Source organism: Chaetodon auriga, chromosome 21 (genome assembly GCF_051107435.1).
Source record: "Chaetodon auriga isolate fChaAug3 chromosome 21, fChaAug3.hap1, whole genome shotgun sequence".
Taxonomy (NCBI): Eukaryota; Metazoa; Chordata; class Actinopteri; order Chaetodontiformes; family Chaetodontidae; genus Chaetodon; species Chaetodon auriga.
The window spans coordinates 19,437,707-19,453,575 of record NC_135094.1 but is presented as its reverse complement, the minus strand read 5'-3'; the positions used below and the strand labels follow the sequence as shown (position 1 = coordinate 19,453,575).

General features: G+C 41.4%; 1 protein-coding gene across 1 annotated transcript in view; it reads left to right on the top strand.

Annotated features, from left to right (window-relative positions):
* tgfbr1b (transforming growth factor, beta receptor 1 b) overlaps positions 1-15,869 on the top strand; it is a 56,540-nt gene that overhangs the window by 25,244 nt on the left and 15,427 nt on the right. Inside the window, exons 2-5 of the mRNA XM_076761137.1 lie at positions 7,127-7,378; positions 12,077-12,346; positions 14,431-14,661; positions 15,664-15,831. Of these exons, the coding sequence (XP_076617252.1) occupies positions 7,127-7,378; positions 12,077-12,346; positions 14,431-14,661; positions 15,664-15,831 (921 nt within the window). The remainder of the gene's footprint in view (positions 1-7,126; positions 7,379-12,076; positions 12,347-14,430; positions 14,662-15,663; positions 15,832-15,869) is intronic.

Sequence of the window (15,869 nt, the reverse complement as noted above, 5' to 3'; positions counted from 1 at the left end):
TTAATAAACACCCCGGTAACTTGGTGTTGATCAGATGTATGAGGCTCAGTCAACCACAATACATGACCTGAATGCTGCATTTTGTGGCTGACTCGGGCAGCTTGAGGTTGATCAGCATTGACCTGATTAAAACACTGCAACAGCTGTAATTGTGTCTGCTTTAAAATGTTTTTGTGACATTACATTAGCTGCTTTATCTTTTTAAGTGACTTACAATAAGTGCATTCAAACAGGAGGTATGACTCTGAAACTGTGACAATCATGCAAGTACGTCTGCTTCACTAAACATGCTTGATTTGTTTTTCATGTGCCACAGTTCAGTCTGAACAGGTGAGTTTTCAGTCTGTGATGGAAGATGAGTTTCTGTTGTATTGATGTCAATGGAGAGCTCTTCTACCATCGTGAAGCCAGGGCAGCAAACAGTGGAGATTTCGTTGAGTTGACATGTATATTGACATGTATGACTCAAATTCCATGCTTGCGTAATTCTGTTCACACACACACACACACACACACACACACACACACACACACGGTGTTTTCATCACTTTTGGGGACATTACATAGACTTACATTCATTTCCTGGAGACTTACCCTAACCATAACCATAACCACAACCACTATTTGCTACCTTACCTAACCCGTAACCCCATCCTCAGTCTTTACCCTAAAATGCCATGATTTAAATTGTGGGGACCTGTATTTTGTCCCCACAACTTGAGTAATACATGGGCATACTGGACACACACACACACACACACGCACAGTGACAAGCACTCTGCCTTCACACTTCACTGACCCGTTGATAGTCAGAAACTCAGATACTTGCTGTGTAACTAACTACAGCTCTACTCCACACACACACACACACACACACACACACACACACACACACATGCAAACACTCTTCATATTAAAATAGGCCAGAGCAGCCTTGGGAACAATGAGACTGGCTATTGGTCCATGTTGTGTTGTTTAGTCTGTCTGGCGTCGTTCTAAGTAGCATCTCAGATTAGTCGTCCACATTCTGTCTGACCATATTGCAAAAGCCTGGCCTTGTGCCTGTCATATCAGACACACTGTGTGTGTGTGTGTGTGTGTGTGTGTGTGTGTGTGTGTGTGTGTGTGTGTGTGTGTTCCAGTGCCCAATTTAACACTAACTGTCCTTATTACAACATAGTCCTATGTCTTCAAGTGTCAAATCTTGTAGATTTATAGGACTTAATTAGAAGCACAGTGTCCTCAATATGGATGTTCTATCATGCAACACACATTTTTCTCCCAGATGATCCTCATTTCAGACAACATGATAATACACGATTGCATGTTTAACAGGACTGTATATTACTTGTTTTGTACATAGCACTGGTGCAAAAGAAGCTGAAAGAGCCCACAGAATTTTAGCATGAGTGTAAAACATCTGTTATCATCTCTAAAAACAACCACAAGTCGTGCAATTCATCACTTAAACAGGCATGTGACTGATGAACATAAGCGTTGAACACAGGGTCATTTTCTGTATTTGGCCGTAATGATAATGATTACTTAATGATAATGGTAAATTGCAGGGACATAACACCTCTTACAATACAAAACATCCATATATTACACTTCAAATGACCATTACTATGGTTTTTTGTTACTAGGGATTTACACAAACAGTAACTTATTCTTATTTTAAGCTAACATGACTGTCCTGATACTAAGCTATGCTAAAAAACATTTTTATTAAAGTTATATATCACTGAAAAGGATATTTATCTGTCATCATCAGTCTTTTAACCCATTGACTGTATTTGAGATTAGAGCTGAATTTATATTGTTCATCTTGTTCATGTGAACGTGCAGCCCTGAGTCATTTTTTTGGACTTTTATGAAACTGTAATATTATTTTACCACAGTGTTTAACTCAGCACACTGTATGTTTCTTGTACACAATGTGTGACTAAAATCTAAATGAGCAAAATATGAATGTTTCACTATACGTGTAATTAAAAACACAACTGTGAAGCCTGTCAGAAATTAGCTTTAGTGTTTGTTGTAATTAAGTCTATTTGTTGTTATTTTATTTAATAAATCTTTTCTGTAAACCAAGTTACACTATAGAAATATTACTGTTACTGTCTACAGCAGATGAACCTTTTTGGGATGAAAACCCGCATTTTTAATTTAACCAAGTTTCCTGTATCATGGATAAATCTGGCATTGGCATTTGTCACAATCCAGATTGCTTGAAAATCAGAGAAAATTCAGCGAGTTATAATGATTTTAATCATGGACAGACCAGCGTCAACATGCATTGGAAGGCACAGCTTCCCTGTACCAATATGGTGGCCATGTCCAAAGGATTGTGGGGATTGATGTTGAATGCATTGATTCTACATAGCCAGGGACATGACTTTTAAACACGAGATAGACTACAACCATGTAGTAGAGTAGCAATGCACCAGTGATTCACCTCACTCACAGATAAGCTCACAAACCCACTATTGCATCTGATATCTCAGGAACACATTGAGGGAATTTCTTCAAATTTGACACAACTGTTCACTTCAACAGAAGGAGGAAGTGATCGGTTTGTGGTGGTTGAGGAACAGAGGCATCAGAGTGCATTATGGAGTCACGGCTACATAACCCAACACTCCCACAGCACAGACCCTGTCACCATCATCGCTGATGCACCTCTGGTTGCAGGTGACCTACCAGTAATAGCTTTTTTCCAGGCGTCTCATTGGCTAGCGTGGGTTTGGGGTTAGGATCATGCCGCCGCCTGTTGGTTTGACATGTTCTTGATAGCACCTAAATTGTGTTTTTGCGTTGTCATATGGACGGACATTTTTTTTTTTTTTTTGCAAACACTGCTTGTGTGGATTTATTTAGTTTTTTTTATTTTGAACAAAGGAGGAAAAGACTATATTTTAAAAAATACCCGTGTAGCTTTGGACCAGGCTTTAATAAAAAGGAGGAGACTGCAGCCTCGGGGGACAGGGGACATTATTATTTGAATTATTGTTCAGTTGTTTCATAAAAGCATTCAGTTGGACTGTGGCTGGGCTTTGAAATTTGAAGTCTCTGCAGGTGACTGCCCTTTAATAGAAAAATCCTGAAAACTCTGCAGCTGCACTTCTGTCAACTTGATGATGGAAGAGAAACAGAAAAAGAGAGGAAGCCGGAATAATTGGTTCAAACATTGGAAGTAATGTGCGTGTTTGGTTTTTTTTTTTTTGTTTTCCATTATCACTGACTGGTCTGTGTTGTTGACTCAAACCGACAGCCGCTGTCTGCATCTAGAGACCTGCCAGTCTGGTTCGTGTCTTCTTTACACACTGATTCATGATCTGCTGGAAGAGCCCTAATCAGGTCCAGCCTTTATCAGTCATCACTGCAATGTGCGTGTTCCATCCTGTCTGTGTTGTGAAGCTTTTTGTTGTGCATCTTTCCCAGAGATCCACACAGGCCTTTTCCTGTCCCACTGTTGAAGAGGACAAGATGAGACCAGACATGGAATATCTGACAGCGACTTCCTCAAGCCACCGATGTGATGACTCTGAGTCATTCAGACATACATGACTTTTACTTGTTGTTCCTTAAAGCTTTCTGACTTTTCCTCTAACGCCACCGTGACGCTGGCATTTATGGGTTAAGACGAATTACTGTGAAATATGTCACAAACATTCATGTTACTCTGGAGATGAATTGTAATCATTTTGGTGTCATCATTGCTTAAAAATCTGTGTTTTGTGATACTTTTGGAAAGTAGCTATTAGCAAAATTAATGACATTCCCATCAGCGGGTACACCCACTTAGCGTTGTTGCTGTGTGCTTGTTAGCATACTGATGATAGCATTTAGCTCAAAGCACAAAGGATGTACCTGGTACAAGTGCTCTCTCTGGGTAGATGACTTTGATTAGGATTATGGCCTTCCAAAGCTCCTTCAATGTATAGACTGGGTCAGTGAGTATAACCATTATGTTACAGACATACAGCAGGACATTGAACCAACAATTCCTGTTAGAAGGTACTTTTGAATACATATTACAATATATGGGGAATTTTGAGTAGTTGAGACAGTGCGTGTGGGGCAGACTTGTCTGACTTCTGAGGTTGAGTCAGAGGAGACCTGTGTCAGCTGGCTTTTATTAAGCCGTCTGCTGTCATCCACTGATCTGTTGTGTATGTTTTTCCTTCTTCCTGAAACACCACCACCACTTGCATTCCACACAAACACACACTCACACACACGCTTTTGCTGTTGTAATTATTTGCGCCTCCTTGACTTTGTCTGGAATTCACCTCCAGACAATTCCATGAATTCCACTGGCAAGAAGGCTTGCTATTACATTAAAACTTGGGCAATGTTATAACATTCTCAGACCGCTCGTGTATTTCTATGTAATAATGTAATGGACACTTTTACTGGCATTTACTGACTAATTTATGGTGTGTAAATCCTTACACTACCACTGTGAAGATGTTGCATCATAGGGCAGCTTTCCACTGGTGTACCTTTCATACTGTTAATACCATCTGTTTTTGTGTGTAGATGTCAGACACTCTCAGTGCCTTAACTCCACGCTGTGTGTCTGCCCTGTTAATTATTCAGACATCTTGTCTTAGAAGGTGTGTGTTGCTTTAACCTGGTCAGCCATGCGTGATGTGTTTCTGAGCTGCATAATGACACCAGGCTCGCAGCTCTCTCCTCTGTGTTGGGGGTGAGGGCACTGTGGAGAGAGAGTGACCTTCAGGAACAAGCAATTTCTGGAATATCTGAAAGTTAAATCAGCCATTCAGACAAAATGTGACATGACAGTCACCAACCTAGATCGTCCCCCCACACACACACACAAACACACACAAAAACAGAATAATATCACAGTTTTACAAAACGCTGCCCACACCGTCAATAAAATGAGAACAAGACCTATCCATCACTCTGTGCAAATTGCGCACGGAGCTCTTGCTATATTCACACCACCTGGCACTGCACACCTGTTAAACACTTTTGGAAAGAAATCAGAGACACTGTTTGTCTTCTTGTCTTCCTGGGCTGCCACATCCCATTATGCCCCACGCTCTGCTTACTGGGAGACCACAATCAACCTGAATAATGCAAACAGTAGATTACTGCTCGCAACTATTGCTTTTTTCTTTTTTTTTTTTTTTTTACCTATTTCCCTTCCTACAACATCCCCTCTTTCTTTCATCTATCCACCACACAGAGTGAGTGTTCAGAACGCACACACAGACACACCTGCATACACCAACATCAAGCCAACACAACACACAACAGCTAACAGAACCCTGTTCTGCTATTACCTGTGGAATTCTGGTAAACAGCCTGTATTCACTGTTGTCTTCCTCATGCTGTTTTGTCTTTTGTCCTGCAGTAAAAATAAAAAGAGAGAGTGTGACCTCATTTGTTCATAGCACTCCGTAGCATCATTGCTAATGGTTTGAAGCCTAAGGGATTGCTGAGCAGACTTCCTTACATTAAGCACATTCCTGACTCTGCTAGTGTCTGGCCTGCTATTTCTAAGTGTTGAAAGGTGATTAAAGACGGCCTAACCTGTGGCTCCAACATCTGTAGAAGAAAAAAAAAACAAAAAAAAAAACAGCCATGGTAACAACACATGCTTCACATTCTCTAAATGTCTTTAAATGAGTTCTGAACATTTTAATCTACATTTCTACCCCCTGAAGGATGTTTTTGTCTACCTGACTGTTAGTAGCATCACTCGAACTGTGGGATGCTCAAGTGTAGTAGTTAGCTATCATCAGCAATGCAGGAGAGGAAATTGTATTGAGCTGAGATAATGTCGGATAGGAGTATGAATGTTATGTTATAAACTGTTGGAATGACAGCTGGCTTCAAGGCTGTTGTTAAACATTTGACAGGTTGTCAATGTCTGCTTGGAAGAGAAAATGTTACGGTGACTGAAATGAAAATATAAGACGTAGCTCACAATAGCCACAGTGTTTGTTGTTTGGCTCCCCACAGTGTGACATTTCCATTACTACTGGAATAAAATGCATGAATGAAACTGTAAATGTGAGATAAGCAGACATAAGCTTTTACATCTAGTAAAGTGGCCCCTGTTCACCTGGGACAGTTTGATGTCTGCAAAGACGAGGATACTGCAGCATTAGGTTTAAATGGTGCACGGATATATCAAACATTGTTATGATATGCATGCTCAGAAGTTAACTCTGTGTTAATCCAGCAAGGTAACTGTATTGTTCTTAGGATTTCACTGATAGCACATAGTGTAGCACTTGACTAAATGTAGCTATTTAAAGAAAACTCTGCACATTTTCTGACAAAGTCTAGCCAAGAAATTGGACAGGACTTCGGCTGTCTGTTGTTAAGAGCAAGTAGATTAATATTAATAATTCATATTAAGACCTGGGAGAATTTTATGGAAAGGATCACTGAAGGGCCTGAGCCTCACTTTCAGTTAAAACATCAAATTCTTGTGAAGTTTCTGATGTCAGCCGTGTGTGTGTGTGTGTGTGTCTGTGTCCGCCTGTCTCTCCTGCCAGTAACAAAGCAAACTTCTGGAGAAAACTGAGTCAGTCAGCGTGTGTGTTAAAGTGTGACTGGAAAGATGTGGCTTCTCATATTCCCTGAGGCAGAGTTCCCACCCTAATACCCACACAAATTCAGACATACACACAAACACACACATCGGGTCGGAAGCAGTGAACTGTGGAGTTAAGAAGCCTGCGTTTTGGAATTCAGTGAAAAGTGCACATTAAGTTGGTTATTTCTGAAATGATTGCCCAGTGGTTTCATTTTGTCACACAGTAAATAAAAGAAATGTAATGTGTATGAGAAAATGTTTGTAACTCTGAGCTCAGCACAGTGTGAAAAGGCAGCACTCAGGCTGGAGCCTTTCATGGATCAGTTAAGTGTATGTCATAAAAAAATGACAATTGACTTTGTATAAAAACAAATTTCAGACATCAGAAATGGAAAAGAAGAGTCATCTGTAGTGCTTTTTACTGATTTGTCTTTAAAATGGGACAAAAGTACAGGAAAAACACTGTAACCCTACGCAACCTATTGTTTGACATTTGCAAGCCTCAGTTCTAACGCTTTAACGCCTCTTCCCTTCTTCCTCCAGCCCTCCAGTGTTACTGTGACCGCTGCATTGCCAACTCCAGCTGCACGACTGATGGTGTCTGTTTCGTCGCCATCCGCAAGTCAGGCACCCGGCTGACCACAGAACAGCGCCAGTGTGTACACGAAAACGAACTGATCCCACGAGACCGGCCCTTCATCTGTGCCCCGTCTGTCAAACATGACACCGGCATTTACCCGATGTGCTGTACCACGGACTACTGCAACAAAGAGCCTAACCTTGGAATCTTCCCAGGTAAGAAAAAAAAACACACACACACACACACACACACACACACACACACACACACACACACACTTGTTTTAATGTACTTGTGAGGGCTTCACTCCGTCTGACTTCTCCCAAAGCGCTTGGATTGTACATAAACATCACTAACAAGTGGCATTAGGAGAAAGAAAGACCACGCACTACGAAGAACGCTTCCCATACTTCTGCACAGTTGAGAAACGTTGCACATGCCACTGGACATTCTTCATACTTCTGGTACAGTTTGAAGATTTCAGGTAGTGGACACAGTAGAGTCTGACATTTCTTACAGTGTGGGATTTTTTCAAGAAGCGACTTGCAGGAATATATGTAGCGACACTGGACAGCAGGAAATGAGCGATACAGACACGTATATTTTGTCAAATTTGACTAAGAATTTGAATTGGATCTATGGTTGCGTATTGATGTAAACACATCTCTGACTGCTGTGTTTGTTTTCCAGTATGTATCTATACAGCTTTACACCCCAAGGTTCTACAAATGTAACAAATAATAACAAATAACAAGTTTCATTGCTGATGGCAGCTGAAGTCACAGCATTTCCAGTGAATTTTAATAGTGATTTCAATGTTGAGTTTAAAAGAAAAAAAAAAAAAACGCAAATCACAAATCCAGACTTCTCAAATCACTCTTTCACCATATTCCAATTCTCTGCTGTTGATCTGTATGGTCAGTATGTGTGGAACATACTGTATAGACCAGTAATATTTAGTGAGATCACTACTTTAATCACCTTACTGTAGAACAAACTACAGGCAAAAATAAAAATAAATAGTCAACCCCTTTCCTTTTAGCACTTTTTGCACAACCAACATTGATCATTTGAAGTTTGATAAAGGTACTGTGTATTACAGGGAGTTTATACGAGAGCACATCTTAGTCTGGCTTCTTTTTACCTGGTTCTCAAGTGTTGCTGTCAAGGACACCAAAATAGGTACTTGAAAATAAGAAGAATGGACCGAACATTGGCATCTGTCTTTAAGTGAGCGCCTGGTTGTGACAAAAATGAGATGATAATACATTTATGATGTGATGAACATTTGAGCAGTACACAGTTACACAGATATCTACGTTGAGGGCTAGGTACTGCATTATTGGCATGTGAATAATTTTTTTACATTATTGGCAATTGTTCATTATTGGCAATGTTTGCATAGCGTGTGCTAGTTGACATTTGGCAAACATTAGCCAGTTTAAAGTCACTCAATAGCCATCTGTGTCCAGCTTTTTAGTCAGTTTTGATTGTATGAAATGTGTTCTTCAGAAGTTTGACAGATTTCCATCCATCCTGTTTTGACTGGGATCACTTTGGATGGACTCTGTGAATAATTAGCACTGTGAAGCTGTTACAATCCTGCAGATGATGGTGATGCAACACTAATGGATGCCAGCCGCCACAAAAGTCAGCAGAAGAAGACTGCAGCAACTGTCATTGGTCATCAATACACCTAATGAAGTAACCTATTGTGAGAGAAGCCCACAAAAAACAGACATTAGTGGTCAAACCAGACCTGAGCAAATTTTTGTGCTCCAAGTAAGAAGTAGCTCCAAGATGTGTTGTGACTTGAAGGTAACGCTGAGTGCGTCGGAATCTGGAGCAAGACGTATCATTGATGTTCACATCTAGCAGTCAAAACAGGTCTGATTTATACTCAAAGAATTTCAATCATCCATTATTTGATGAACACGGAAAGAGTAAGTCCCACACAGATCTGCCACAAGCTATTGTTAATGTAATTGCTGTATTGATTTTTTTTACTAGCATTTCATGAGGCAAAACACACATCCTTGGTTTCATATGCTGAGGATTTTGCATTATTGAAGCAGCTAGGTGTGAATTTCATGTCCATACCATGCAGAGCATTGCACAAACTATCAGTGATCAGTGAGTCAAGAGCAACGTTGCAGTCATCTGTATCTTTTTTTGGATCTCTTTGATGGATCAGAGGACATCACATAAAACACCTTGCAACTTGACAAAGACTGTGACAGAATGGATGCATTTAAAGTGAACAGGAAAATGCTTGGCAGCATTGATTGTGTTTATGAAGACCATGCTTTGTATAGAGGGAGTGCCTAAAGCCATCTCCTGGTACTCACCTTAGTGCCTGACTATAAAAGTTATATGCACCCCTGGTTATAAGTGAACCATAGGTTTTAATTGTTGTTGTCCAGGGACATATTCAGCAGGAGTTAAATGACAAAAATGGACATTAGTTGAAAGGAATATGCTGCTTGTTGAGTATATTGGGTTACCAGAGTGCATGCATGTTTCTCCTGGCTGATACATTGGTCCAGACTGGACTGCACACACTGTTTCGTCACTGCGTTGGTCTTAAGCTAAGAAAGTGCCTGACCAGAGCCTGACCAGGACTGGATTTTAGAGGCCACCATATTGATATCAATATTAGAGTGCTAGGTATTGTTCAAAAATTTTCAATACCAATATTGATACCTTACCTTGATACTGATTCCTGAGCAGTACTTTTTTCAATACCAATTTTATAAAAATCCATTTAAACAAAAATAAAATGACATTACGCATCACAGTGCAATTAACCCTTGTTCAGGCTCTCACCCCAAATTCATTTTTTGGCATATCCACATTGTATCCAGAGTCTGGACAGCAAGCAAGCAAGTGTGTGTGTGATTTGGCCCTCCTGGTGGACATTACCAAGTACCCCTCAGAGCTGAAGCTCAAGCTCCAAGGTCTCAGTGAGCTTCTCAGCTCTCTGCTTTCAAATGTGAAATTACAGCTCTGCCAAGTGCAACTTGAAAAGGGCAACACTACGCATTTTCCTACTCTGCAATAACGCAGCCTCCTATGACATCTGAATATGCTGCTGAGTGTTAAAACCCCTTCAGGCATTTGGCGAGAGGTTTCAGGACATGAAAAGTGAACAAAAGGAACTGAAGATATTTGCTGCGCTGTGTAATGTTGAACCAGCTGATGTGTCTGACAACCTGCAACATGAAATCAATGAGCTGCAAAGCAACAACAAGCTCAAAGCCAGGTGCAACAACCTCCCTCTGCTCAAGTTCTACGAACTGAATGTTCATCCTGAGGATTTTCCATGCACTGAAGTTTGAGTTTCTGTTTGGGACAACCTCCTACTGTGAGCAGTTCAGGAGCTCAAGACGGTGGGGATGAAAAATTAAAATTAACCACATACATGTTTCAGACAAAATTCAAATCACTGACCAATTATTAATTTTTAGAATATGGTTTTCACTATTTTTAAATAAACACTGATATGTTGCCAGATTACCGTTACAGTACATCCTTCATCTCTCCACTCTCCGTTCCATGGCTCAGAAGATTTCTTTTCCTCTACATTTCTTCACATTAAGGTAGAAGCTACAGCAGTACACAGTTAAAGAAATGAACGAAAAGGTACTTTGTGAAAGCATTTTGTTACTTTCATTTTATTATCCTATGTGCAAAAGAAGAAATTGGACCATTTGGAAGCATGGAAGATATTCTTTGTGTTTCAAAATGTGTTTTAAATTATGCTTTTCATCTTGCAGGTGTTGGACAAAAGAGGAGAAAAAGCCTTGGCAGAATATTTGCAGATCTTCAAAAAGTGTTGAATTCAGTTTCTTCCAAAAAAGAAGGCTTAAAAGTATTTAAAAGTCAAACATTTATTGTCAAGGTGTTAAGTGTTTTTCTTGCTTGTGATAGACAGTAGCAGCAGAAGTGCCACCACTCCAAACACCAAATATCACAGAGGCATGGCAGCTCTTTCTGTAACGGCCCTGTCATTTTTTTTGATCTGAGCCATTACGCAACATCTTTTCAGGGCCACTGCTTGAAAAGGTGCCGTAGATGAAGCCAGCAAAGTTACAGAGTGCATGTTTTACTTGTGCTTTTGATTTAGCTTCTATAGGGAAGTTACTACTTGGAGACAAATAAACAGAACGACAACTGTAACATAAGTTTTTTAGACACCGTCTGAAACTGTTTTCTGTCCGCCAGTTTACTAAACGCTGGAAGCAATGCTGTGTCCTTGCCTTTAAACCTGTTTTTCCTCAAAATTCTGCTCCAAAAAATCCGACTGATCAGCTGACTTTGAGTGATCATAACACTTGATGCAAACCAGATATAAAAATAATGAAAACAGCTTTGAAAAGAGTTTGAAATAGGCTTCTAGGTGATATTAAAATCTCCAAAAGGTAAAATTTCGACATGTGACTGGTTTTCCCAGATCCCATCACATATGTTAACTTCAGTGGATAGATGAAGGCATTGTAGTTACTGTGTGTGTGTGTGTGTGTGTGTGTGTGTGTGTGTGTCTCTCTCTCTCTCTCTCTCTCTCTCTCTCTCTCTCTCTCTCTCTCTCTCTCTCTCTCTCTCTCTCTGTGAGTGTGTCGTGTGTTTGCTACAGGCCAAATTTCCCATCAGCCAAGCAGATTGAATGTGCCCCTGCACTTGGCCAGTTAGTGTCCTTGCTCGTGGCTAGCACTTAAGCCCTACCACTCGCCAGCCATCAGTATGCTCAAAGTTGACCTTTCCAACGACCTGCGTCCTCACATGTTGATAACTTTCGCTCACATGTTGATCTCAGAGCCAGATATAACTCTCTACTCTCACAGGACACATATAACTTTAGGTCTGTCATAGTTTCTAATCTACTCTGCACCCTCTGTCTCCTTTCTGTCCTGCAGTCCCCACAGTAAAGACTCCTCCTCTCGGCCCTGTTGCTCTCGCAGCGGTGATCGCCTGCCCGGTGTGTGTGCTCTGCCTGCTGCTGGTATTGGCATTCTATGTTTGCCACAGCCACAGGGGTCTGGGTGCCGGGGGTGCCGGGGCCCATCATCACCACCACCACAGGGTGCCCAATGAAGAGGACCCCTCCATGGACCACCCCTTCATCACTGTTGGAACAACGCTGAAGGACCTCATCTACGACATGACCACCTCAGGCTCTGGATCAGGTACGATGCTGCGCCCTGGGGTCCTTTTACTCTCACAAAAGTTGAAGGTTTCACTTGTGTGAGTCTTACAAAAAAAAATTCTGCAATGTTTTTACTGTAGTCATGATGCAGGGTTTGTGTTTATACCCGTTAGGCTTGTATCTTTCCATGTTGCAAATTGACTTTGATGAATAGTTTTTTGTCAGAGTTGTCGAGTTTGTGTGAGTATGTAACCAGATTTGAAAGCACACACCGTCCTCTTCCTGTTTGTGTGTGCATACATGTACAGACCCTGCAGCTGCACTCATCTTAAAGTAGAAGTCTAATAATGACAGGCTGGCCCAGATTCAGGCTCCATAACTGTATGAATGCTCGCGCACACACACGCGCTTGCATGCACGCACGCACGCACACTGCAATGGCAAAAGCGGCTCTTGATGCTAGCTATAAATTAGCACCTCTCTGTGGAGACTGGCACTTCCACCACGCTGCCAAGGAAAGGCTTGGATTCAGTTTTCTAGCTATTTACACCATATTGAGCAATATGCAATTGTGTGTGTGACTGATACAGTGTTTGTGTTTGTGTTGTGTGTGTCGGCAGAAATGTGTGGGCTGTTTTAATCACTTTGCTGAGTCAGAATATGTGTGTGGTGCCTGTTGAAATTGGAGGAGGATTTTCATTCCACTGTAATTTTCTGTTTTCCTCATCAGCAGTTTGCCAAACTAGGGAGCTGACAGTTTCAGTAGTGACAGCATCTCACGTGTTTACTTGTCGGAAATGTAACTGGCCAAATACATTTGCAGGAGAACTCTGCTGGACTTTAAACAAACTTGCAGAGTGGCTTTGGTTCAGAATGTGATGTTGTTGGAGTTATTGAGCAGAAGATAAAAACTTTGCTATCTCTACTAGAGTCGTAAATATCCTGAGGAAATGCACCGCTCAGGAAAGTGTGAGATAAAGCACCAGTGCATTGGTAGAAAGAGTGGAGCATCTTCCCACCAGAACATCTGTGGTTTAATCCATGTAATGGCAGAATAATAAATATGCATTAGGACCACAGTTGATACAAGGGAAAAGGGAGATTTGGAAAACTGTCATAACAAAGTCAGAATGTTATGAGGAAGAAGCAGTAATGCTGATAATGTGATATTAAACGGTGACATATGTTGTCAATTATATTATTTTCTGGTCCTCGTGTTCATTCTCACTGTAGTTGTTTGCCTTTTTCCTGAGAAAAATGTTGTCACCCTGTAGGCGGAATTTGACAATAATCAGTCCCAGAAGTACAAGGAAGCATTACATTGTGGATGACTGCACAGTGTATTAATTAGGCTTTGATAAGGCTGAAACACCTGTCGTGATAGAGGGAGTGACATTGCTCTTTAGCTGTTGAGAATGCAGTTGCAGTGTTGTGGCCATAAAGTCGTCCATTTTGAGAGTTAAGGATGAGAAGCATGTAGAATGAACCGGTGGAGACAGAATGTGCACACGGCGCTCTCCTTCTCTCCTGTGCTGTTCGTGTTATTCATGATGACTCATGGGAAGACACAGGATCTCACTGCCTTTGATATCTGCTACTCAATATCATTCGATTGGATTTCTAATGACTTTTTTATTGCAGGTGTTGATGTTCTGGATTATCAGTTCATTTGAACTTTTGTATTCACAGCTCAAACCTTTTCCTTTTAATAATTGATTCAGAATATTTTGAATAGAATATATCTTCTCATATTGCTTCAGTTTTATTCTTGAAAAATTCCAACTGCATTCTACGAGTATTATGAGTTTTCAGAGCCCTGCTGATTCAGCATTTCAGGTTTAACCTGAGGTTTTTGGCTCCTGAGTCTTCTGCCTCCTATACAACACATTAGAGCTAAATGGTAAATGGACTGCGGTTATATATGGCTTTTCTAGTCAGCCGCTCAAGGCAATTTACAACACATGCCACATTCAGCACTTCACACACACACACTCACACTGTGACATTTTCCATTCTCCATAGTTCTTCCTCTTATCCCTCTTTCCACCTTCCTTCTTTTAGGGTTTTTCCCTAAATAAACCATTTGCATTGCTGTCAGCTTTCTTTCTGTCTGTTCTTCTGCAGGCCTGCCGCTGCTGGTGCAGAGGACCATTGCCAGGACCATCATCCTCCAAGAGAGCATCGGAAAGGGGCGTTTTGGGGAGGTGTGGCGGGGTAAATGGCGTGGCGAGGAGGTGGCGGTGAAGATCTTCTCCTCCCGCGAGGAACGCTCCTGGTTCCGCGAGGCGGAGATCTACCAGACTGTGATGCTGAGACACGAGAACATTCTGGGCTTCATTGCCGCTGACAACAAAGGTGAGAAATCTCCAGAAGAGCCCTGAGAGGCAGGATTAAGATAAGGCTGCACATATACACGAGGGAGCAGGGTTAAGGTTAGCATATAGCGTGGAAGATTAGAATATAAATCACACTGGAGCCGGCAGGAAGAAGACAAACAGCACGAAGAAATAAATGAAAGTGTGATGAAAGCAGAGGCTCGAGTGAGAATTCAATTTTGATAAAGCATATCAAGTCTAAACTCTGTAAGGGAGATCTTCATCAGGCTGAGCTTATTATGTGCAAATGACTGTGGTCTGTTCTAATTACAAGTGAACCTTGAGCTGTCAGAGCAAAAAAGCGGCTCTGCAGCTGATAGTGCAGGCGGGTGTTTACGGTGAATAGACAGGCTGGTAGACAGTGTGGAGGAGTGGCTGCTCACAGTGAAGGCCGTTACCACACAGTCTAACAGCAGCACACACACACACACACACACACACACACACACACACACACACACAGAGGAGCACTGTGGCCCAGGAACAAATTGATTTTGAGTGTTCGTTACAGTTTGACTGTAAACCTTGAGCTTTTGCAGGTCTAAATCTACATGTGGTGTTAAGATATGATGTCGTGATGCAACCTTCAAAAACACCCTCACAACGTTTGTAGAGTGTTTTTGTCCGAACCTTGAGTATTAACTGCTGCTTGTTTTGTTTGTTTGTTTGAGTATTACACCATGAGTCTGTTTTGTGACAGTGCTGAAGTTCAGAATGTGTCTTCTCTGTCTCTTCATATGCACGCATTTGTTTTGAATACCTGTGGACCTACAGGCAAAAAAATAAAAAATACCATACAATACAAAGTTTTTTCATGTCGCCACATCGATGGCATATCTGAGCAGCCGACATCATTCTGAAAACAACAGTGTGTGCTATGCTAAACTAAGACATGTAGAGGCTCTGACATGAGAGAGACCATTTATTTCTGGAATAAGCAGAACCAAAACAAAAGCTTTGTCTCCTGCTCTTCTGTGTGTAGACAACGGGACGTGGACTCAGCTGTGGCTCGTGTCCGATTACCACGAACACGGCTCCCTGTTCGACTACCTGAACCGCTACACCGTCACTGTGGAGGGCATGATCAAACTGTCCCTGTCCACAGCCAGCGGCCTTGCCCACCTCCACATGGAGATAGTCGGCACGCAAGGTGAGGCACACACACACACATATTCTCATTTGATAGTT